This window comes from Hyla sarda, chromosome 4 (genome assembly GCF_029499605.1).
Source record: "Hyla sarda isolate aHylSar1 chromosome 4, aHylSar1.hap1, whole genome shotgun sequence".
NCBI classification, from domain to species: Eukaryota; Metazoa; Chordata; class Amphibia; order Anura; family Hylidae; genus Hyla; species Hyla sarda.
Window position 1 is genome coordinate 197,748,331 of NC_079192.1, and position 25,748 is coordinate 197,774,078.

The window sequence follows — 25,748 nt, forward strand, 5'->3', positions numbered from 1 at the left end:
AACAAGTCTCCTTTCTTTGTAGTTTTTGGCCATCATCCTCTTCCTCCTCTGCCACGATATCCCACTCCTTCTTCCGTGCCTGCTGTTAACACTCTGGTACAGGATTTTTCCTTCATCTGGCGAGAGACTCACGCTGCCCTCCTCAAGTCTTCCTCCCGTATGAAACTTCAAGCAGACAAGAGACGCAGAGCACGATGTTACTTCTATGATCTTTTATGTGTATTGCATATGTTTTATATGTAAAGTTTGAAATGGTTTATTAAAAAAATATTTTAAAAAAAAGAGACGCAGAGCTCCTCCTGGTTTCCGACCGGGCGACAAAGTATGGCTGTCCTCCAAGTACATTCGTTTTAGGGTCCCAAGTTACAAATTGGGTCCTCGTTACTTGGGTCCCTATAAAATCAAGAGTCGCATCAATCGAGTCTCTTACCAACTTCATCTTCCTCCTTCCGAATCCAGAACTCCTTCCATGTCTCCCTTCTTAAACCTGCTGTCTTTAACCACTTTTCTCCCAAACTTTTTTCTCCCACCCCGGTAGCCGGTACCTCTGATATTTTCTCTGTCAAGGAGATCTTGGCGACCAAGGTTTCTCGGGGGAAAAGATTTTTTTTGGTCGATTGGGAGGTTTGTTCATGCTGTATACATATTGCAGGTACGTTTGTTTAAATAATTAATGTAAAAGAAAAAATGTACAGAAAAATACATCAATCTTTTAATATGCCTGCCAATGTTTTTAACCATGTGTAAAATCAGACCATTTAGTACTGCTGAAATGATGATTAAATCACGGTTTCAAGACACCCCAATTTGATGTGCTCAGTATGCTACGCTTGGATAGAAGAAAGTCATTTTAATCTTACCAGATCTTCCTTTTGAATCCTGGCTGTTCAGATCAGCACCAAGGGATAACAGGGTTGACAAGGAACTAATATGTCCTTCCTGTGTTAAAATATACAATAAGTTAAGGTGACCATCAATAATTACTAACAATCCAGCCATAACAATATCAGTAAGATTCAGACTAGGAGTTTGCCCCTTTAGTATATATGAGACTTCTTATGATTTTTCTCATGTATCCCTGATAAAATATATTCACAGGTATAGGGTAGAGCCACATGTTTTGGTAGCCACATGTGCAAGAAACCACACCCATATGTGGTGGTCAAGGGCCGCAATAGTGACTGGCAAAGTTATGAACCCATTTATACTGTTTGCGGGTGTGGGTCGTCAGCATGCAGCTGTCATAAGTGCACATGATGAAAGAGTTAAATCTCTTTAATACTGATTGTATGAAAGGGAAATACCATTAACCTGTTTGGGAACAAGGGTGTCCCGGTACTTAAGGACCAGCTGCGTACCTGTACGCCCTGGTCCCTTTACCGGAGTTTGAAGCGTGCTCACGAGCATGGTTAATGATGGGCACCGCCGATCGGGCCAATTAATGATATATTTTTATAATTCAGACATTTCCGCACGCGGTGATACCATATATGTTTATTTTTATTTACACTGTGTTTTTTTTTTATTGGAAAAGGGGGGTGATTCAAACTTTTAATAGGGGAGGAGTTAAATGATCTTTATTCACTTTTTTTTTCCACTTTTTTTTTGCAGTGTTATAGGTCCCATAGGGACCTATAACACTGCACACACTGATCTTCTATGTTGATCACTGGTTTCTCATAAGAAACCAGTGATCAACGATTCTGCCGCATGACTGCTCATGCCTGGATCTCAGGCACTGAGCAATCATTCGGCGATCGGACAGCGAGGAGGCAGGAAGGGGCCCTCCCGCTGTCCTGTCAGCTGTTCGGGATGCCGCGATTAGCCGCGGCTATCCCGAACAGCCCGACTGAGCTAGCCGGGAACTTTCACTTTCACTTTTAGCCGCGCGGCTCAGCTCTGAGCGCGCGGCTAAAGGGTTAATAGAGCGCGGCGCTGCGATCGGCGCTGCGCGCTATTAGAGGCGGGTCCCAGCTTCACTATGACGCCGGGCCCGCCGTGATATGACGCGGGGTTACTGTGTAACCCCGCGTTATATCAGAAGAGCAGGACCAAGGACGTACCGGTACGTCCTTGGTCCTTAAGGGGTTAAGGACGCAGCCCATTTTGACCTTAACACTTTAAAAATTCATATGGTGGCTTATTTTTTGCGCCACCAATTCTACTTTGTAATGACATCTGTCATTTTACCCAAAAATCTACGGTGAAACGAAAATAAAATAATAATTGTGCAACAAAATTGAAGAAAAAACGCCATTTTGCAAGTTTTGGGGGTTTCCGTATCTACGCAGTTCTACACCTTCTCTTTATTCTGTACGTCCATACAAATAAAATGATACCCTACTTATGTAGGTTTGATTTTGTTGTACTTCCGGAAAAAATCATGCAGGAAAATGTATACGTTTAAATTGTCATCTTCTGACCCCTATAACTTTTTATTTTTCGCGTATGGGGTGGTATGAGGGCTCATTTTTTGCGCCATGATCTAAAGTTTTCAGCGGTACAATTTTTGTATTTATCAGACTTTTTGATCACTTTTTATTCATTTTTTCATGATATAAAAAGTGACCAAAAATACACTATTTTGGAGTTTGGGATTTTTTGCATGTACGCCATTGACTGTGTGGTTTAATTAGGATATATTTTTATAATTCGGACATTTCCGCACCACATATGTTTATTTACACTTTTTTTTTAAATGGGAAAAGAGGGGTGATTCAAACTTATTAGGGAAGGGGTTACATTTCTCATAGGAAAACCATTGATCGATGATTCTGCCACTTGACTGCTGATGCCTGGATCTCAGGCACTGAGCAGTCATTCGGCGATCGGACACCAGGAGGCAGGTAAGGGGAATCTCCTGCTGTCCTACAGATGTTCGGGATGCCGCAATTTCGCCACAGCGATCCCGAACAGCCCCCTGAGCTAACCGGCAACGTTTTAGTTTCACTTTAGACTAAAAAGTTAATAGCACGCTATTACCCACGGGTCCCGGACGTTATTAGAGACTGTCACTTTAAGCATTAATAACTCGGGGATGCTTTTACTTATAAATTTGATTCAGAGAGAGTTTTTTTTTACATTTTCTATTTTAACATAGTGGTACATGTTTGTCAATACTTGCATCATTTCTTGGTGAAAAATTTGAAAATTTTGAATTTTTTTTACTTTGCTTCTTCTGCTTGTAAGGAAAATAAACATACCAAATAAATTACCGTATATATTGATTCACATATACAATATGTCTACTTTATGTTTGCATCGTAAAGTTGACATGTTTTTACTTTTTGAAGACATTAGAGGACTTCAAAGTTCAGCAGCAATTTTCCAATTTTTCAAAAAAAATTCTAAATCTGAATTTTTCAGGGACTAGTTCAGTTTTAAAGTGAATTTGGGGGTCTTTGTTAGAAATACCCCATAAATGACCCCATTATAAAAACTGCACCCCTCAAAGTATTCAAAATGACATTCATAAAGTTTGTTAACCCATTAGGTGTTTCACGGGAATAGCAGCGAAGTGAAGGAGAAAATTCAAAATCTTCATTTTTTACACTCGCATGTTCTTGTAGACCCAATTTTTACGAGGGCTAAAAGGAGAGAAATCACCCTAAAATTTGTAACCCAACTTCTCTCGAATAAGGAAATATCTCATATGGCATACTATTTTGGAAACAACACCCCTCAAGGAACGTAACAAGGTGTTTGATGACTTTTCGTTAAAGTTGGATGTGTAAATAATTTTTTTTTCCACAAAAATGCAGGTTTTCCCCACATTTCAAATTTTTACAACGGGTAATAAGAGAAAACACAGAGGTGATTGACAAACTTCCATTAAAGTGGGACGTGAAAATGAAAAATTCTTTTTTTTTTTACTAAAATGCTGGTGTTACCCCAAATTTTCCATTTTCACAAGGTGTAATAGAAAAAAGTGTAACGGTGCGTATACATGTAGTGTTGTTTTTTACCCTTGATTTAGTGTAGTGTAGTGTTTTTACAATACATTGATACGGGTGGAGATTTACAGAGAGTTTTAGCTGCCGCAGCTCAAACTTCAGCCGGGATGCTCACTGTAAACCCCTACCCTGTACATTCACTTGGGGGGGGGGGGGGCAAACCTTCAGATGGCTGTTGCAATACTACAACTCCCAGCATGCACTGACAGACCGTGCATGCTGGGAGTTGTAGTTATACAACAACTGGAGGCACACTGGTTGGGAAACCCTGAGTTAGGTAACAGACAGTGTTTCCCAACCAGTGATACTCCAGCTGTTGTAAAACTACAACTCCCAGCATGCATGGTCTGTCAGTGCATGCTGGGAGTTGTAGTTTTGCAACAGCTGGAGGCAAACAGATTGGGAAACACTAAGTTAGGAAACAGACAGTGTTTCCCAACCAGTGTGCCACCAGTTGTTGCAAAACTACAACTCCCAGCATGCCCGGACAGCCGAAGGGCATGCTGAAAATTGTAGCTTTCCAACAACTGGAGAACAGTTTGAAGACCACTGTGTTGCCGAACTACAACGCTCAGCATGCCTGGACAGTCTCGGCATGCTGGGAGTATTAGTTTTGCAACATCTGGAGGGCTACAGTTTGGACACCACTGTATAGTGGTCTCAAAACTGTGCCCTTCCAGATATTGCAAAACTACAACTCCTAGCATGCCGAGACTGTCCAGGCATGCTGGGAGTTGTAGTTCAGCAACATCTGAAGAGCCAGATGTTGCAGAACTACAATGCTCAGCATGCCTTGACTGTCTGGGCATGCTGATAATTTTAGTTTCGCAACATCTGGAAATGCACAGTTTGGAGACAACTATACAGTGGTGTCCAAACTGTAGCCCTCCTGTCTGGGCATGCTGGGAGTTGTAGTTGTGAAACTACAATACAGCAATGAAGATCACTTACCAGATCTTCACTGCTACCTCTGTCTCCAACAGCTGCCTGCAGTCTGCTTCTGCCGGTCCTCCCCGACGCTGGTCTCCACTGTCTGCCGCTGGCCCCCCTCTGTCTGCCGCCAGTAACTGTCGCTGCCATCTTTGTCCCGCTCTGTCAGGATTTCAGGGACAGGCAGAGTGGGGATCTCAACAGCCCTGATCACCCCTATTTTCAGGGCGACCGGGACACCAGAGACCCGATCAGCGCGGAAAAGCCGTGATTCACCGGTCAGACTTGATTGGCGAATCACGGCGATCGCTGACAAGTAGTGGGTCTCAGGACCCCCTGCTGGAAGGCAGACAAGAGCAGAAGATCCCGGGAGAGCAGCAGAGGCAAGTGAAGGGACCTCAATCCGTCATCTTGGCTGATCTGTTTGCCCTCGAAACTGCCACAGGGATCAAATCAGCCATTTAAATTGACACACTGCTGCAGATTCTGTGTTCTGTATTGATCACAACATCTGAGGGGTTAATGGCAGACATCAGAGCGATCGCTGATGTCCGTCATTACCGACGGGTCCACGGCTACTGACAGCTGCCGGGACCCGCCGTGCATGAAGCGAGCACAGCTTCTGCGCTGGCGTCAAAATGTAAAAAAAAAAAAGGTAAAAAAATTGAGAAAGCCCCTCCCCCGATAAAAATGTAAATCATCAGTTTTTCCCATTTTACCCACAAAAAAGCTTAAAGAACAATAATTAATAAACATATTTGGTATCGCCGTGCGTAAAAGTCTGAACTATCAAAATATATTGTTAATTATCCCGTACGGTCAACGGCGTAAACTTAAAAAAAAAAAAAAAATTATAATATTGCTGCTTTCTTGTCACATTTTTATTCCCAAAAAAATTAATAAAAGATTAATAAAAAGTAAAATATAAGCAAAAGTGGTACTGTTAAAAACCACAGATCACCGTGCAAAAATGAGCCCTCATACTGCCCTGTATTCGGAAAAAAAGAGAAAGTTATAGGTGGTCATAATAGGGAAATTTCAAACATACTAATTTTGTTAAAATAGTTTGAGATTTTTTTAAAGTGGTACAATTATAAAAAGGCATGTAACAAATATAATTTTTACCGTAAATTGTACAGCATGAAAACAAAACCTTCCAAAATTTTTGTTTTCTTTTCAATTTCCCCACATAAATAATATTTTTTGGGTTGCACCGTACATTTTATGGTAAAATAAGTGATGTCATTACAAAGTAAAATTGTTGACGCAAAAAACAAGCCCTCATATGGGTCTGTGGATGGAAATATAAGAGAGTTATGATTTTTAGAAGTCGAGGAGGAAAAAACGAAAATGCAAAAATAAAATTGGCCTGGTCCTTAAAGGGGTACTCCGCCCCTAGACATCTTATCCACTATCCAAAGGATAGGGGATAAGATGTCAGATCACTGGGGTCCCGCTGCTGGGGACCCCCGGGATCGCCGCTGCGGCACCATGCTATCATTACTGCACAGAGCGAGTTTGCTCTGTGCGTAATGACGGGCAATATAGGGGCCAGAGCATCGTGACATCATGGCCCCGCCCCTCGTGACATCACGGTCCACCCCCTCAATATAAGTCTATGGGAGGGGGCGTGGCGGTCATCACGCCCCCTGCCATAGACTTGCATTAAGGGGGCGGGCCGTGATGTCACAAGAGGCGGAGCCATGACGTCACGCTTCTCCGTCCCCTGAATCACCTGTCATTACGCATAGAGCGAACTGGCTCTGTGCAGTAATGATAGCGCGGTGCCGCAGCAGCAATCCCGGGTGTCCCCAGCAGCAGGACTGCGGCGATATTACATCTTATCCCCTATCCTTTGGATAGGTCTAGGGGTGGAGTACCCCTTTAAGGCCAAAATGGGCCTTGTCCTTTAGGGGTTAAACACAGTTATACTGGTTGTACAATCACTTTATATTGTAGCAGACTGTCATTTCTTCAGTGTTGTCACATGAAAAAATAATAATTAAATATGAACAGAAATATGAGGGGTGGACTCACTTATGTGAAATACTGTATAACGTGGTTAACAACATATGACAAATCCATAACATTTTGTTGACTGTACATCAGTTTTTCTATCTAACCTTGGCACCATAGTGTAGTGGGCTTAGGTGCATGGAAGTTGCTGTTTCATTCACATTTACACCCAGATGGGACACCAGATATTGAAGCGATTTGTCTTGTCCTGTAACTGCAGCTTGATGCAACGCCTGGGCTCCCATTTTATCCACTGCTGTATAGCAGACCTAGGAGCACAACAGAAAAGAAGACAGTATGAAAACTGATCATACCATAAGTTTAATAGGTTATTACAAAGAAAGTGACACAATCACAAGAAAAGCAAACCGACATTTAAAACCAATGTGCTCTTTTACAAAAAGTTATTGGTGAAGAGGGATGACATGATGGTTCCTGAAACCTGCCTAGTCTCACTAAAATTAAAGTGCACCACATTTTTTAAATGACTTTAAAGTATTTTTATCAATAGTTGTAGTCCTCTAAGCAGTGACAGTCAGGCTGATCTAAAGTATAAAACAAATCCCCATAGAAAACCTATCCTACTCTGGACAGTTCCTGACATGGACAGAGGTGTCAGCAGAGAGCATTGCGGTCAGACAGAAAAGAACAACACAACACAACCTCCTCTGTAGTATACAGCAAGTGATAAGTAATGGAAGGATTAAAGGGGTACTCCAGGGAACTAAACCAATAGCCCATCCTTCCCCTCTCACCAACCTATGTATTTTTCTAAATATCATTCATTAGCTATATGCAGCAGTTTCCCTGTCACTTGCATGCAGCAAGTGAGAGAAAAACGTAATTCTTAGATTCACATTGTCTCTTGAGTGAGACCTAGCCCCCTCCCTTCAAGACAACACCACCTGATTTCTGTCTGACTTCTGTTTGGTCTAGAGCTCTGGCTGTACAGCCACACATTCCCTACCTGTGTGAGGAGCTTGTGAGCTGTGAGAGAAGAACAGTGAAGATTCTTAGTCACAACTGAGCACATAGCTGCTGTTTTTCTGCTGAAAATCTAATCACTGACTTCTGCTATTCAGAGCACAGCATCATTTATTGCTGGGGGAAGGATAGGCTGAAAGAAAAGACATGTACAGTGTGTGAGTTGCAGTGTGAACATGCACAGAGATAGTGAAAGCAGTTGGCTGGCAGCCATTACACAGAGCTGCACTGGGAGTGCAAAAAAGCATTTAGGAGACATCAGGGGCCAAAGGACCTGCAAAAACCACATGAATAACTACAGGGGACACAGAACAGTTATTGTGGCTGCTTTGGGGCATTTTCATGTTCTTCCCTGGAGTACCCTTTTAACTTTCTGGCACCAGTTGATTAAAAAAAAAAAAAAGTTTTCCACCGGAGTACCTCTAAGTATTTATAATTTTTTTAATTTTTTTTTTACAAGATGGGAAACCGGTCATGTACTGTACTACATACCTTTTTGTTTTCTATCAGTAGTTCAGCAATCTGTAGATGTCCTTTCTGGACTGCATCCATGAATGGAGTTACTCCACAGCTGTCCTTACAGTCTGGATCATAGTTACACCTTGGAAAAAATTATGTATTTTATGTTCAAATAAGGAGTCACCATTTTAACACTATTACAGGATTCAATACTCCAGTTTTCTCTTATTCATTTAATAGTTTGAGGGATAAGGCTAGGTACATTCAGTGTTTTTGACTCCATTTCAATGTTTCGTTACAGCATGTTAAAATTTGCTGTATACAAAAATGTACTCAACTATGGCAATAAACGTTGCATTATGTTTTGTTTAATTTTTTTGACAATGTAAGTCAATGGCATACAGCATCATTGACATCATTACTAACTATGTAACTATGTAACTATGTAATTTACTTATACTTTTATTTCCCTCTTAAGTGTATAAAACATATATGTTAAATGGAAACAGAAACTAAGTGTGAACCCAACCTGATCTGGACTTATAAAATGAATGCCCTGTCTTTAGGATTGGCAGGGGTCCATTTCCCAACTCTCCTGCAGATCAGCCATTAGAAGGTGCTACATTAATGCTATCAGCATTATTAGATCATGATTTTATTCTTAGGTTAGGCATTCAATTTTATAAGAAAATCAGCAAAAGAGAATGAAAAACCAGGTACTGCAGGTATGAATACAGTCCAAACAGTCATACAACGAGCCACAAGTATGGGAGATTGCGGTCAGCTGTTGGTCAGCGTGGTGCTCAATGCCAGATAAGAGTTAGTAGTAATCCACGAAAGGTAATAAAGACATGGCAACTCACCAACTGATGTCAGAATAACAATGTTTATTGTGCGTGTACTTTACACAAATATCAAAGGATTGGGCTGACACGCAGCGGGAGAGTGAGAAAGGAGCGGGGGCAAGGCAACATCTGTTTCATGTCACATGATGCTTCTTCCGGCCTCAACTTCACCTTGTTCCAATTGCTTATAAATACCTGTGAGACGTGGGGGGGGGGGGAGGGAGGAGCTACCAACACCAACAAATCAGGTAAGTGAAAACTGACATCAAGCATGTCAAATACGTGTACATTAAAACAAGGTACAATCTTGCAACTCTGTGTAATGAAAACCTATCATTACACACAAGAAAAATACTACCATTAGTGACTACCTTAATCGCAGGAAAAACAAAAATAAAAACAAAAAATCTACTTGGCTTAAAGGAGTACTCTGGTGCAGAGTATTTCTGCTCCGTCCTGCCCGGGCTGCAAAAAAAATGAAAATGAACCATCTCTCACCTTCCTGGGTTTCCTGCGGAGCGCCACTACAGCTGATCGGTCCTCCGGTCCATCCTCTTGATACTTCCGTGTGTAACGAAACGTCACATGGCGCTCAGTCATGTGACGCTTCGTTACACACGGAAGTATGAAGAGGATGGACCGGAGGACCGATCAGCTGTAGTGGCGCTCTGCAGGAACCCAGGAAGGTGAGAGATGGTTCATTTTAATTTTTTCTGCAGGACGGAGCAGGAGTACTCTGCACCAGAGTACTCCTGTAATAAAGTTGCCCCTTTGGGGAATTTTCCTTGTAAAAACTACTCTTGCTTTAAGTGCAATCTTGCAAAATCTTCATTCAGACTTAGGCTGCTTTCACACTATAAAATTAATCCGTTTTAAATATCAGTTTGATGTTCCGTTATGAATACCCTGAAAATCAGCCATTAAACGTCCGTTACAAAATCCCATACGTCCATTAGAAAATCCCATTATAGTCTATGGGATTTTTACATTATCTGTTTTAATCCGTTATAGTCCTTTATGAATAACGGTTGTTATTTTGTGATGGAAGATAGTAACGGGAGAAATAGTGCATGAACTATTTCTTCCGTTCATTCTCCTGTCACAAAATAACGTTCGTTATTAATAACGGTCTATAACAGATTAAAACAGATAATGTAAAAATCCCATAGACTATAATGGGATTTTCGAACGGACGTTTAATGGCCATTTTTCAGGGTTTTCATAACGGAACATCAAATGGATCTTTAAAACGGATTAATTTTATAGTGTGAAAGCAGCCTAAGGGAGAAGACAATTTATGTGGAACAATTCATCGCTAGCCGCAGCACTTTTGTAAAGTTGCAAAGGTGCAAATCGTTTTATACTGCACATGCAAGAAAATCACGATGCTAACCCATCCTTCTTGAAATTTGCAGGTATAGCAAGGCTTAAAAATATGAAAGGCAATTTGTCACCAGACGTTTGTTTGCTCCAACAGGAGTACAAATGGATCAGCAGATGCAAAGCACTGGGTCCTTTAGGATTAAACAAACAAAATGATTTAAGTGCCTTCTTATGAAGAGTTGCAAGATTGTACCTTGTTTTAATGTACATATTTTTAACATGTTTAATGTCAATTTTCATTTACCTGATTTGTTGGTGTTGGTAGCCCCTCCTCCTTCCCCCCCATGTCACTCAGGTATTTAGAAGCACTTGGAACAAGGTGAAGTTGAGGCCGGAAGAAGAGTCATGTAACGTGAAAAGGACGTTGCCTTGCCCCCGCTCCTATGCCACTCTCTGGCAGCGTGTCAGCACGATCCTTTGATATTTGTGTAAAGTACACGCACAATAAACAGTTATCCTGAAGTCAGTTGGTGAGTTGCCATGTCTTTCTTATTACCTTTCATGGATTTCAATTTTATAAGGCTGGAAAACCCCTTTAATTCTAATCATCTCTTCAGTTTAGCTTCTTTGATAAAGTGATTTATGGAGATGACTTTGTTAAGCTCCCAAGTACAGAAACTCAAACTAGCCCGTTTTAGTGCATGGAAAAAAACACTGCGCAAAGTTTAATGGGTTGTTGCCAATAAGCCATCACTTGACAATACCCCTTTAAAAGGCATCTCCTAGATGTATAACATTTAAGGCTATGTTCACGCACAGTTATATGTGCATTTTTACAGCCATAATTATTATGGCCATAAAATTATTGTGGACCCCTCATTCAGGGCAATTTACATGCAATAATAAGGCTGTATTATGTAACATATTTTTGGCTGTAAATGGCCTAAAACATATCTCTTATTAAAACTGCCATTTTGTTCTATAGCTTTTGCTACAAAAATTTTCTAAAAAACCAACACACAGAAACTTAATATATGACATAAACAACGTCGGAACTGAATCTGACAATGATTGTCAGTGTGGCTGAATGAAAGTAAAACACATACACTTTTCCTATTCAATGCCATTCTATAATTTTAGAGCATTAGATTTGTTATAGTTCAATGATAAGACAATGCACAAAGTATACTCTAAAATGTTACCTTTCTAGAAGAATCTGTACCACGTCAAAACATCCATGCATTGCTTAAAACAAAAAACAGGGTTAGAATACACACATTTTCTACGTTATGGAAGCACAAACATGTATACATGAAAGATGCCATGAAGGATATATGAAAGGTACCATGTGTCTCCTTGCACTAACAGCTATCTATTAGTGTCAGCAGTTTGAAAAATGAATCACAGTGGAGACAGATTCCTTTTAAAATCAGCATGAACATTATAAAGAAAGGATACTCACCAGCTCCAATTCCCTGGGCTCTCTTTCCCCACTGTCGTCTCACAGTGCAAGAAATGCCGGCTCTGCCAGTCATTGGGGGTTTAAGCTGGGGAATCAGGAGAGGTGAGTATGCTTTCTCTTTTATGTTCAAAGCACCCAGAGTCCACTCAAGAAAATTCCTAGCACTGAAGCTGTGAATTTCTGTTTCTATTTACAGGAGCACTCCTGTAAAGGGAGGCAAAAAAAGTTTTTAAATCAACTGGTGCCAGAAAATTATACAGTTTGTAAATAACTTCTATTTAAAAATCTTAATCCTTCCAGTACTTACCAGCTGCTGTATGCTTCAAAGGAAGTTGTGTAGTTCTTTCCAGTCTGACCACAGTGGTCTCTGCTGCCATGTCTGTCCATGTCAGGAACTGTCCATAGTAGAAGCAAATCCCCATAGCAAATCTCTCCTGCTTTGGACAGATACTGACATGGACAGAGGTGGCAGCAAAGAGTACTGAGGTCAGACTAGGAAGAACGAAGCAACTTCCTCTGGAGCATACAGCAGCTGATAAGTACTGGAAGGATTAGATTTTTAATTAGAAGTAATTTACAAATCTGTTTAACTTTCTGGCACCAGATGATTTACATTTTTTTTTCTTCTGGCACAGTTCTTTAATGTACAAATTGCTCAAAACAGTAAACCAAATCCCTTTATTTTTATCAGCATCCACCCTTGTGCTGTACTCCTCATGTACCACCATGTGCAGAGGTTTAAGCAGTGAAACAAGTAGATTTTTATACTTATTGTAAAATCTATTTCTCGGAGCCTCATTGGGGGACATAGGAACCGTGGGTATATGCTGCTTGCCACTAGGCAAAAAAAGAAGTCGGCTCCTCTTGGCAGAATATACCCGCCCACTGACTCTGAGCTAATCAGTTTATTCCCAAAGCAGTAGGAGAGAGCCAAAGAGAGAAACAACGTTATCCAAGGAACAACCCAAACAAAAAAATACAACCGAGCCCCTCACCGAGAATCAACCAATGAAACTTGGAAACCAACAACAACTGATGGGTGGGTACTGTTTCCCCCAATGAGGCTCTGAGAAATAGATTTTACAGTAAGTATAAAAATCTACTTTTCTTGGTCGCCTACATTGGGGGACACAGGAACTGTGGGATATCCTAAAGCAGTCCCTGGGGTGGGAACAACAAAATCCAAGTGAGAGCAAGTCAGGTGGAGGACTGAGCAACCGCCACCTGCAGAACCTTGCGACCAAGTCCCGCATCGTCAGATGCAAAAATGTGCACCTGATAGAACTTGGCAAAAGTGTGCATGGAAGACCAAGTGGCCATCTTACACACCTGCATAGCAGAAGCCCTGTTCAAGACCGCCCAAGAGGCCCCCACAGAGTGGGTAGAGTGAGCAGTAACTCAAAAGGGTGGAACCTTTTCTTTACAGCGGTACGCCTCCGAAATGGCCGACCGGGTCCACCTGGAGATGGTCGCCTTAGAAGCAGGAAGCCCCTTATGCCGTCCATTGGGAATCACAAACAGCGAGTCACAGCGCTGAAAAGAAGAAGTGACAGACAAATAGTCCTTGAGGGCCCAAACTAGGTCCAGCTTATGGAGGGAGTGTTCCCGAGGATGGGAAGGGTTGGGAAAAAAGGAGGGGGGAATGATGTCCTCATTCAGGTTGAAGGAGGAAACCACCTTCGGCAGGAACCGGACGAAGTACCACTTTATCCCTGTGAAGAATGAGAAAGAGACCGGGCCTCACACCAGCAAAAGTAATCCCGCCAGGTCCGATGATAAATCCTGGCCGAAGAAGTCTTCTGAGGAGTCGTATCGAATGACTTCAACACCTCGGTTTCAACCACCATGCCGTTAAATGCAGCGGAAGTGAATTCAAGTGGCAAAGGGGACGCTGAGAGAGAAGATTGGGCAGATCGGAAAGACGCATGGGAGCGTCCGCGAGAAGGTGGACAATGCCAAGGCTGCAGAGCATCAGGTGAGGACCCAGAAAGTAGACCCTGGCGAAGCTGGGAAGCCCAAGCCAAGAGGGCCTTGGATACCCAGGTAGATGTAAACGCTGGTAAAAGCGTAGAGACAGCTGCCTCAAAGGCAAACTTGGCGAGGTTCTCAATGCACTTGTCGGAAGGATCCTTAAAATGAAGCCGCGTCTGCCAGAGGCAGGGTGGTAGATTTAGACAAACAGGACACCGGGGGATCCACAATAGGTGGAGAGGTCCATTTAGAAACCAGGTCCTGAGCAAATGGAAAAAGGGCCCAAAGCTTCTTTAGAGCCCTGTAAGCGCTTCTCAGGGTGCTTCCAAACCACATTCAGGAGTTCATCAAATACAACATGAGAACTGAGAACAGACCTGAGCAGGGCATCTCGCCCTGCGGAAGGAGACTTCCAGAACTGCCTCGGAAGTTCCAGGATCCTGCAAGTGAAAGGTGTTTCTGACAGCTGACACTAGGCTGTCCACCCTGTCTGACATACCGGACATTTCCTCTGAGTCAGAGGGCGGGTCCGACTCTGTGTCATCAAGTTCTCCAGGAGACTTGGAACGGACCGTAGGATCTCTGGAGCGGGATGAGGTGGACCAGGAACCCTGTGGAGGAGACCGTGAGCTGCTCCTGGGAGAACGGCTGCGGGAGATAGGCCTGCTACAGCCAGCAGGGGAGATGGATGAAGAACCGTGCCTCTGAGAGGAGGCCGAGCACTCATGTCTCGGGCGCATGTGAGGAGAGCACCTGGATGAGCGGTGCTGGGAGCCTGCCGAAGAGTCCTGGACAGAAGGCTGCAAGGAGGAACGCTCCAGGGTGGTAGCCACTTGGGACACCCACGCCAAATTGGAGATGGACTGAGAAAGGGCAGAGGCCCACGCTCCGGCGGACCGTCCTGAGGGTCGGTTAGGGGAGGAATGGGTCCTGAAATAGTGCAGGCAGAACAAGTAGGCTCAGTAGAACCACCAGGCATTTTGGTTCTGCAACCCGAACAGAAGTAGTAGGTGACCAAGGCAGGCGCCACCAGCCGGAGAGGGGCATCGGGTCTGGGGTCGGACATGAAAATGCTGGACAGAAAGCCAGATAACAAGGAGCAAGCTCACCCAGGTTCCTGTGTCCAGAAACTGTGGAGAACGGCAGCAGATTCAGCAGCAGGGAGAAGTGAGAGATCCCGAGGAGAAGGACGCAGGACCACAAGGGGGAGTAGTCAGCTGTGACCCCTAGAGTGCGCGCTGGCTGGAAATAGGGCCAGGAGGGGACCATGTGACCCCAGGAACACACGCTGCCACTTGTATAGGAGGCTTCCCTGACCCCTAGAACGCGCGCTGCTGGGGATTGCACAGCGCAGCGTGGGGATGGGGCAGTTAGGAACAGGGCTGTGGAGTCGGAGTCGAGGACTCGGACGAAATTTTGGGTACCTGGAGTCGGAGTCGGCAAACAATGCACCGACTCCGACTCCTACTAAATTTAGATTGGAATAATAAAATAAAAAAAGCAAGTTTAAATGTCCCAATTCACAAAAAGTTATAATTAATGACTTCTCTACTTTAAGAATAAAGACCAATGCATGCAGTGCCTCACGTAACCGCAAAACGAACACGTTAAGTGACCGTGAAGTAGCATTCTTTTCATGTGCTTTACTATATGGCACACAACGTACAATTAGGAGCTGCAATACTTATACTTTCCATAGTGTTGTGTTCCGCTGTTACAGGGAACCCATGAGTAACCTAGCCTCTCACTGATAAGGGGTTAAGGAAATATGTTTTTGCAGGACTAGAGACACTTGTATAAGTGAAGGGAATGGAGGGTCAATAGTTCAAGACTGAAGCTGTAAACCATTGGAAAAACTGCTGCCATTCAGCTAAGGCTATAAAAACTTGTAAACTCGATTGTTAGCTTAAAGAGGTACTCCGCACCTAGACATCTTATCCCCTATCCAAAGGATAGGGGATAAGATGTCAGATCGCCAGGGTCCCGCTGCTGGGGACCCCCGGGATTGCCACTGCGGCACCGCGCTATCATTACTGCACAGAGCGAGTTCGCTCTGTGCGTAATGACTGGCGATACAGGGGTTGGAGGACTGTTACGTCATGGCTCTGCCCCTCGTAATCTCACGACCAGCCCCCTCAATACAAGTCTATGGGAGGGGGCGTGGCGGTCTTCACGCCCCCTGCCATAGACTTGCATTAAGGGGGCGGGCCGTGATGTCACGAGGGGCAGAGCTATGACATTACGCTGCTCCGTCCACTGTATCGCTCTGTATCCGTCCCCCGAACTCGCTCTGTGTAGTAATGAAAGCGCGGTGCCGCAGCGGCGATCCCGGGGGTCGCCAGCAGCGGGACACGGGGATAAGATGTCTAGGGGCGGAGTACCCCTTTAAACATGACTATGGGATTCTACTAGGGAAATCATGTTTTATAATAAATGCCCCTTCCTTGATCCTCCCACTGCCCTATCTTCAGCAGCAGATCAGCACACAAACTGTTCAATACAGTATACTGTTGGCTTCCCAGCCAGTAGTCCTGTGATAATGACAGGTATGTTACCTTTCTTTCCTTCAAGGAATGTATAAAATACATTTGCATATTAATACAGAGGAGTCAAGAGTCGGAGTTGGAAGTACAGAAAGCTCCGGAGTCGGAGTCGGAACATTTATCTACCGACTCCACAGCCCTGGTTAGGAACCCCGTTGCGGCCTCCGAGCCTGCTCTAAAAGAATAGCGGGGGCTGGAGCGGAGCCGGACAGAAGCGCCAGTAGCATCATTTATACATGCCCCAGTACTAGAAGCCGCGGAGAAAGCATGGTCGGAGCAGAGAAACAAGAATCCGATGGCCTCGCTTGAAGGTACAAGCAGCTGCGGCTCCGAAGCGAGAGCACGCGCCCGCCGTAGCTGCTCATACTAATGGCCGACGGCACTGAGGAGAAGCCGCAGCTGAACGCTGTGGCTGAAACGAAAGTAAAGAGGTGCGTCCGGGACCCCATGCCGGAGCACACCTAAACACTACCCCAGCACCCCCATCCCCAAACCCAATAAAAATTCTCCATCCTGTGCCTGATGCTGCAAGCAAAATAAAGGAATGGTGGAGGGAGGATTGGTGTCTTCCAGTATGGCCAGTATGGTGCTGCACTGCATCATGCCAGAGCAAGAGGCAGGGCAAGCAGGGGCCAAGGGGGACACAAACCCAGGTTTGACCCCTAAAAACTGATTGTTGGTGAGCGGGGTTAATGGTACATACTTTATGTGCCATGCTCCTGCTTCGCAAGTGGGAGACCAGGTAGCGCCATGCTCCTGTCATCCCAACCTATGAAAATAATAAAAGGAGAGAAAGGCTAACTAGAGCTATCTAGAAAAAAAAAAGAAGAGAGCTCCAGACCTGCGTCTGCCTCCTAAGCTAAAACTGATTAGCTCAGAGTCAGTGGGCGGGTATATCCTGCCAGGAGGAGACGACTTTTTTTGCCTAGTGTCAGCCTTCTAGTGGCAAGCAGCATATACTCACAGGTCCTGTGTCCCCCAATGTAGGCGACCGAGAAAAAGACTTTCCATCTGTGTAACAAGGAACTGTAACTACTCTATACACCACAATGTAATACTTGGCATGCCACCATATTAGGGGTTTCTTCTAGAAGCAACGATTGTAGAAGCTTTGTATTTTTTATTTTTTTTGTAATTACATTTAAACATTTACCTAATATACATTCATCTCATATAAATGATGCCTGCTTTTTGGACGGGCACTACCTGCTGTGTGCAGAGGTGTTCTCTTTATCTTGCTCTCAGTATTCCAAATGTCAGGGAAGGCATCTAGCAAATAAGACATAACAGCAGGGTCACCTTCTCTAGATGCAATATGAAAACTATTCCAGCCATCCTTATTTTTCAATTTAGGGTTTGCCTTGTGCTCAATGAGATCACTGATAACATCTATGTTTTTTCTCGTACATGCCATCATCAGGGGAGTCCTAAAAAAAAATAAAAAAAAAATACAAAAAGGTACATGAGAAAAGGCAGCTAGCAATAGGGGGAAATATTTCTGTTCTTGCATAAACAAGAACAGAAATACTAAAAATGAGCCAACAGCAAGTCAAATCTACCTAGAGTTATCAGTGGCAAAAATCTGCAGCTGCAATTTGGATTCCTGACACAAATTGGTATGTGGATCCACGTGTGGATTGGCTTCAGTGCAATTCAATGCGGAATCTGTGGCACCATGAATAGTAACATCCATGACACATTATTCTGCACAGATTTTTTTCCCCTAGACCTAAATTCTGGGAAAATCAACACTGTGTAAACATAGTGCTGATGGCATGCACCTATATATATCTCAAACTTAATGACACAGTCTTAGGGTACAAGATTTGCCCCCAATTTTCTATGAGTTTGGGGTCCTGAATAGCAACAACAGTCCAGTATTCCAAACAGATTGTGATTCAGCAGGTTTTATAACTTTCATTGGACATGCTAACTACAACTACTGCTTTATGGGGGAGATTTATCAAAACCTGTGTAGAGGAAAAGTTACATAAAAAATTACATTGCTTCTTTAATTTTTAAATTGCTGCTGAAAAATTAAAGAAGAGATCTGATTGGTTGCCAAGGGCTCAACTTTTCCTCTACACAGGTTGTGATAAATCTCCTCCATATGAATGATTTGAGGGAAACTTATCATCACTTTCATGTTATACTGTCTGAACCAGGAGTCATAAGGGTGGTCATTTGGGTGGTCCTCTGGCTGCCTTGTGTGATAGATCTCCTCTGTTTGTGCATAGGGGGAGCACTATCAATCAAGGCCTGTAAGGCAGGGAGAAGGTTATGCCATAAACAACAGATCACCATGCTCTATGAAGAATGACAGAGCTGGTTGACTGTTTCTGTACTTACCATTATGATGTCTCCCATACACTGCACACACAGAAGATGGGATCCTGGTCCCCTATGCATTGAATTTATAGCACACTATCAGAAGCAGCAGTATTAGAGCTTCAACGATTAATCGATTCGTTGTCAACGAATCCCGTAATCGAATAATCGCCCGATTCGTTGTCTGCGGCGGCAGTGAATGAATGAAGCTGACATATCCCGCATGTAGGCTTCATTCATTCACCGCCGCCGCCCGACATGTCCCTGCTGCTTCTCTACTCCTAGCGCAATTAGCGCAGCGCCGGGACATGTCTATTCTTTGTTGTTCATCTCTGTACCCGACGGAGATGAGCAGCAGAGAATAGACATTTCCTGGCAGTGCGCTAATTGCGCTAGGAGTAGAGCAGCAGCAGGGACATGTCGGGCGGCAGCAGTGAATGGAAGTATCGGGCCAATGCTAGCAATTTGCATGGTATCAGGGACTCGTTCAGTGTCCCCGATACCAAAACCGATACCTGCTTCTCCCGTCCGCATCCCGTCCCATGGAGGAGCATGTGACACACACGTCACTCCACCTCCTCCCCCGCACCCAGCGTAACGCTACGGAGGAAGCAGAGTGCTGTGTATGTCACATGCTCCTCCATAGGACGACATGATGCGGACGGGAGAACGGGGCAGAGGACAGCCGCAGGTGAGTGCTGTCTACAAGGATGGGCTGCCGTCTACTGGAGGGGCTGCTACTAATGTCTACGTGGGGCCCTGCTGTCTAAAGTGGGGTGGCCCTGCTGTCTTAAGTGGGGTGGCCCTGCTGTCTAAAATGGGGTGGCCCTGCTGTGTAAAGTTGGGTGGCCCTGCTGCCTAAAGGGGTGCAATGCTCTGCACATACCCCCATCTGTATAGGAATGTACATACACTGCTATACACGTGTGTGTGGGGGGGGGGGGGGGATGTGCAGACAACATAGCATTGCACCCTAGGGTCTGTAAAAGCAATGCTCTGCAGTCTGCACATACCCCCATGTGTATAGGAGTGCTATATAAAAAAAGCAACAACAAAAAATGTAAATTAACCGCTCCCCCAACTTTTTCTTTTACATATTTGATACTACCGTATGGCTAACTGTCTGAACTATAAAAATATTAGTGAATCATTAACATTTTATTTTAACCCCTTAAGGACTGAGGGGTTTTGGGTTTTTGCACTTTCGTTTTTTCCTCCTCACCTTTTAAAAATCATAACTCTTTCAATTTTGCACCTAAAAATCCATATTATGGCTTATTTTTTGCGCCACCAATTCTACTTTGCAGTGACATCAGTCATGTTACCCAAAAATCTACAGCGAAACGAAAAAAAAAATCATTGTGCGACGAAATGGAAGAAAAAACGCCATTTTGTAAATTTTGCGGGCTTCCGTTTCTACACAGTACATTTTTCAGTAAAAATTACACCTGATCTTTATTCTGTAGGTCCATACGATTAAAATGATACCCTACTTATATCGGTTTGATTTTTCTGCGTATGGGTGGTATGAGGGCCAGTTTTTTGCGCCGTGATCTGACGTTTTTAGCGGTACAATTTTTGTATTGTTTGGACTTTTTGATCGCTTTTTATTCATTTTTTCATGATATAAAAAGCGACCAAAAATACGTTATTTTGTACTTTGGAATTTTTTTGCGCGTACGCCATTGACCGTGCGGTTTATTAATGATATATTTTTATAGTTCGGACATTTGCACGGATCAGCGAGATAGGGGCTCGATTGCTCAAGCCTGTAGTTCAGGCTTGGAGCAATCAAACCCCGATCGGATGCCGCAGACACAGGTAAGGAGACCTCCGCCTGCGTCCCAGCTGATCGGAACATCGCGATTTTATCGCGATGTCCCAATCAGCCTGACTGAGCTGCCGGGAAGCATTTACTTTCACTTTCAGACGCAGCGGTCAACTTTGATTGCCGCGTCTGAAGGGTTAACAGCGCGCGGCACAACGATCGATGCCGCGCGCTGTTAGCCCAGGGTCCCGGCTATGATTAGCAGCCGGGACCGACCCGGTGTGATGCGGGGTCCGTTTTTAACACCGGGAGTGGGCTAAGTCCTTAAGGGGTTAATAGTTCAGACAGTTACCCATGCGGCAATATCAAATTTATGCTGGTTTCTGTATAGGATCATTAATAATGACAGCAACCGGCGTAAACGTTAAAAAATAAAAATAAAAAATTGCTGCTGTTTGGTCACATCACATGCTATAAACTTTTAATATGGCCATTGTACATAATTTTTCAAGTAGAATCAGCTGAGCCCCTTTTTTGGCATTTTGAAATTTTTTCCGATTAATCGATGAAATAATCGGCAACTAATCGATTATTAAAATAATTGTTAGCTGCAGCCCTATTGGAGTAGTGAAAGATGTAAAACAACCACTGGATGAGATCCAATAGTCACAGTAAGCTCTTGTAGTCAGTTTGCTTCTGTATCTCTCTTGCTACTCCTCCCCCTCTATCCTTTTTCCTCTCTTTATTGACTTTATGGCAGCATGTAATCTGATAATTTATCTTTCCTCTTTAAATGGGCACTGTCAGATACAAAAACTTTTGATATGTTGTAAAGCATGCAAACCCCAATAGGTTTTGCAATTGCTTTCACTAGAAAATTTTTAGTATTTAATATTGAAAAAGCCAGTCAAACAACTGCCCCCCCTGCCTGCTTGGACACATACTAGTCCTGCTGTGTCCATGTGTCATCACCTATGTCATGGACACACTTCCTTGATTGACAGCTGTGAGCGCAGGGCTCACAGCTGCAGGAAAAATCCTCCCACTGTCCGCTTGTGTCCCACTACTGTCAGTGAGGACAGGCTGGGAGTTGTAGTTTTGCTAATGCTAGGGGAGATGTGAGCAGACAGCATACTGAGGGAGGGGGCGGAGACCTGCACAGTGAGGCCACGACCCCTTCCCTTTGAGAGGAATTCAGACTAGTGAGCTAAATTAAAAGTGTAATAAAAAAATAAATAAAGGTGATAGACACATTAAAAAGATGTACATGGTCAGTATTAGGTACTGAGTGATATATTAAAAAAAAATATTTTTTTGTTGGATCTGACGGGTAAATTTTAAGGAGTAGTCCAGTATTGGAAAACGTATCTCATATCCCAAGGATAGGGGATATGTTTCAGATCACGGTGGGTCCGACTGCTGGGACCCCCTGCGATCTCCCATACGGGGCCATAACGTGTCGACCACTGCACAAAGAGTCGGCCGACACCCCCCTCAATACATCGCTATGGTAGAGTCGGAGATTGCCGAAGGCAGCGCTCTGACTCTCCCATAGAGTTGTATTGAGGGGGCGTGTCAGCCTTCACTTCATGCGGTGGTCAACACGTCCTCTTCCTACGGACTGCCAGGGCCCCAAACGGGAGATGGTGGAGGGACCCCACAATCTGAAACTTAAGATAGGGGTTAAGTTTTCCAGTCCTGGAGAACTCCTTTAAGAACTTGAGCTGTTAATTAAAGTCCACTTTCTGTAGAGATGTCTCTGTAGTACCCGAGTCTCAGAGGTTTTCTGAGGCTTATGTACTACGAAGAGATGACTACAGTAATGTCCACAAGAAGGGCATCCGCATGATTTCTTGCAATTCAAAGGAGTGCAGTTGTCTCTCTTTACTGTGGCTGAGCGGCAGTGTGACATACTGAGCACAGACACAGAAAGAAGACTAGTGCTAGGGCTCAATACGTCACATTGCTGTTTAGCCATACATTGGCTGAAGTGAGACAGATCTGCAGCCAGCAATTATGTGAGCGGCTGTCTGACGCATTGACCCCTGGTACCAGGAAGAGGATCACAGCGGAGGCCAGGGCACTGATGCTGAAGGCACCAGGGTAGTGGTGGAAGGTAAGTAGAAGATTTTTTTTATATATATATAAATAGGCACAGTCATGTTGTAGAGACATGTCAAAAGTTTTAGGGTACATTCCCACAGGGCGTATTTGCTGCGTATTTGCTGCTGCGTATTTTATTTTCTCTGTTGAAGTCAATGGGTAGGAAAATACGCAGCAGCAAATACGCAGCAAAATACGCCGTGTGGGAACGTACCCTTTATCTGTCTGGGTGTTCAGACCATGAATAATAGCTAGAGCTGGCTTGAAAAATAGCATGGTAAACCAGACAAACGTACAATGTAAGCCTATGGGATTATCTCTTTTCTTCCCAAATGTTCTAATTGGTTGGGGTCAGACTCAGATGGATAAAAACTTTTCATATGTCCCTAGAACAAGCAACAGGTAAAGCAACAGGTACACTTTAAATAATGGCAGCCTGGGAACAGGAATGAAGCAAAGGTTTTTATCAATCAGACCCTGATCAGTAGAACAAGATGGGTGAGAAGTGAACAGGCCATGCCTATGTAAGCAGGATGCTCCCATAGACTTACATTATGAGACCATCCCGATCATATGACACAGAACAGACAGAATGCCCTAAGCACCCACACTTCTCCCAAATTGTTCAGTCTGGACACCCAGACCCTGATCGCCAAAAACATTTAATATGTCTCTATGAAATATTTTACAATGACAGCTACACTTTAATGTGTAACAGAGAAAAAGATATACTGTATAAAGTGCACCCCCAAATCAAATAATAGATAAATAAGTTACATCTTTGTTATGCAATCCACATGCAGTTACAAAAGAGGACAAATAACATTTAAAAACAATTTAAAAATTTCAGTAGCGAGCCAAACACAATAACTAGAGGAGGAGCCATGAACCCCCTAACCCCTATCCTGCCCTGTAGATGATACCACAATATTTTACCAATACTCCAAAAGGATATATAGAAAAATTACAATAAGTGTGATGCAAAAATGAAAAAAGACGAAATAGCTGCCCAAATACATAGTATAATAATAAATACACAATAATAATATAAGGCAAACCACAGACGAAGGAGCAGATGTGCAAATAAATGCAGGGCAGGGTGAACCCCACGTGTTCCGTCACTCTGGGGTGACTTCTTCAGGCGTGCGGTTCCAGTCACCCTGCCCTCTATTTATTTGCACATCTGCTCCTTCGTCTGTGGTTTGCCTTATATTATTATTGTGTATTATTATACTATGTATTTGGGCAGCTATTTCGTCTTTTTTCATTGCTGTATCACACATATTGTAATTTTTCTATATATATTTTGGAGCATTGGTAAAATATTGTGTTATCATCTACAGGGCAGGATAGGGGTTAGGGGGTTCATGGCCCCTCCCCTAGTTATTGTGTTTGGCTCGCTACTGAGCTTTTTTAATTGTTTTTAAATGTTATTTGTCCTCTTTTGTAACTGCATGTGGATTGCATAACAAAGATGTAACTTCTTTATCTATTATTTGATTTGGGGGTGCACTTTATACAGTATATCTTTTCTCTGTTACACATTGTGTGCCTTTGTGTGCACCCCTATTAACATGTAGGTTGAGCCCTCTCTCCCATCTCTTTGGTTAAATGACAGATGATGCCATGACGGGGGGCTGTGTGCCTGGACTGGGGTCCTCTCTAGACCTCTTACCAGTCGGCCTTTTTCAGGCAGTCCACCTCTGCTCCCTTACTCAGCAGGTAGAGCAGACAGTCTCGGTGGGACATGGACGCTGCTTCATGGAGGGGTCTCTTGTAGTCATTATTCCGGACCTCCACATCCACACCAACCACCTCCACCAGGTAGGAGACTACAGGAAGATGGCCATGGCGAGCTGCATAGTGCAAGACAGTGTCCCCTGATCTGCCAAAGTGTTTCCATGGGAGATCAGCCAGTAGCCTGGTGTTCCTCTGAAGCTCCTCCTGGAAGAGAAGGATCTTCCCTTCCTGAATTATCTTTAGGATGTGTTTCTCCAGCTCTGGCAATGACATGGTGAAGTAGGTATTGGTAAAATGGTTGGCCTTACAAAGAGTGTGTAGCTTTGAAGAAACGCAGCGTCCCACATTTCGTGTGAACGACAGCTGACTGCTCGCTCAACATCCCATTCGCCAGCGTACTGCCATGTGTTCAGCTACAGGAGAAGCGCCTCTACAGGTCATTCATACATTGCCATAGGTAGGCACCATCAAAGTCTGGGTGACCCCATAATCTCCGCCGTGCTGCTCTGCCTTATTTACCAGTCTATTAGTCTACAAACAGCTGTTTGTTATAGTAACAGCTTCTAAAAATAACTGAATTATTCATAACAACGTAGACCTCGGGTTACACTCTGTTTGGCCCCGTGGCCTACAGTAATGAGGCGTGGCCGTGACCCTCGTCCAATCAGCTCTTCGCTTAGCAGTTTATGGCCGTGGTCGTCTTCCTGTACTTATCGCTACTTTCGCTTCCAGTCTAACGGGGAGTGGTTTGTGCTAGAGAACCTCAGACTAATGGAGAAGTATAGCCGGTGCCTGCTGGACTGACAGCCATGGCCGTGGGAACGCGACAGTGGGAGCCTGCTCCGATCCGACCACGCATAGACTCTTCTTTCCACTCATAGCAGTATGTGCTCTGGTTTCTCATTGGTCACGTGGTAGACCTCGGCTTCTGTGATTGGCTATTGATGGATAAATTATTTATGTTATGACAAATGAACCACAAAGAGTATAGCAGTGTTTTCCAAACAGGGTGCCTCCAGCTATTGCAAAACTAGGATTATTTTTATTATTATTTTTAAATCTCTACTCCAGTGTTTTCCAAACAGTGTGCTTCTAGCTGTAACAGAACTACAATTCCCAGCAGTCCAGGACTGTCCAGTACTCCTGGGAATTGTAGTTTTGTTTCAGCTGGAAGCACACTGTTTGGAAAACACTGGAGTGGAGGATTTAACCCCGGAAGGACCAGGGTTTTACCGTTTTTGCACTTTCGTTTTTTCCTCCTTACCTTTAAAAAAAATCATAATTCTTTCAATTTTGCACCTAAAAATCCATATGATGGCTTAT

The 25,748-nt window shown here is 43.8% G+C and overlaps 2 protein-coding genes across 9 annotated transcripts in view; one reads left to right on the top strand and one right to left on the bottom strand.

Moving 5' to 3' along the window:
• The window catches only part of ANKRD16 (ankyrin repeat domain 16), a 39,624-nt gene extending 14,607 nt beyond the window's left edge, over positions 1–25,017 (bottom strand). For 2 of the 6 annotated variants that reach the window (XM_056573227.1, XM_056573225.1), the window contains exons 1-6: positions 24,361–25,017; positions 17,693–17,913; positions 11,713–11,755; positions 8,376–8,484; positions 7,007–7,168; positions 861–939 (exon numbers count right to left, since the gene is read on the bottom strand). In XM_056573227.1, the coding sequence (XP_056429202.1) occupies positions 861–939; positions 7,007–7,168; positions 8,376–8,484; positions 11,713–11,755; positions 17,693–17,913; positions 24,361–24,698 (952 nt within the window). In that variant the 5' untranslated portion in view covers positions 24,699–25,017. Of the gene's footprint in view, positions 1–136; positions 394–860; positions 940–5,811; positions 5,872–6,830; positions 6,856–7,006; positions 7,169–8,375; positions 8,485–11,712; positions 11,756–17,692; positions 17,914–24,360 lie in introns of those variants that run through there. The other 4 variants (XM_056573226.1, XM_056573229.1, XM_056573230.1 and 1 more) reach the window with 4 other exon arrangements.
• Positions 25,018–25,023: 6 nt separating this feature from the next.
• Positions 25,024–25,748, top strand: part of FBH1 (F-box DNA helicase 1) — an 84,445-nt gene continuing 83,720 nt past the window's right edge. For all 3 annotated transcript variants that reach the window (XM_056573221.1, XM_056573223.1, XM_056573222.1), the window contains exon 1: positions 25,024–25,308. In XM_056573221.1, the coding sequence (XP_056429196.1) occupies position 25,308 (1 nt within the window). In that variant the 5' untranslated portion in view covers positions 25,024–25,307. The remainder of the gene's footprint in view (positions 25,309–25,748) is intronic.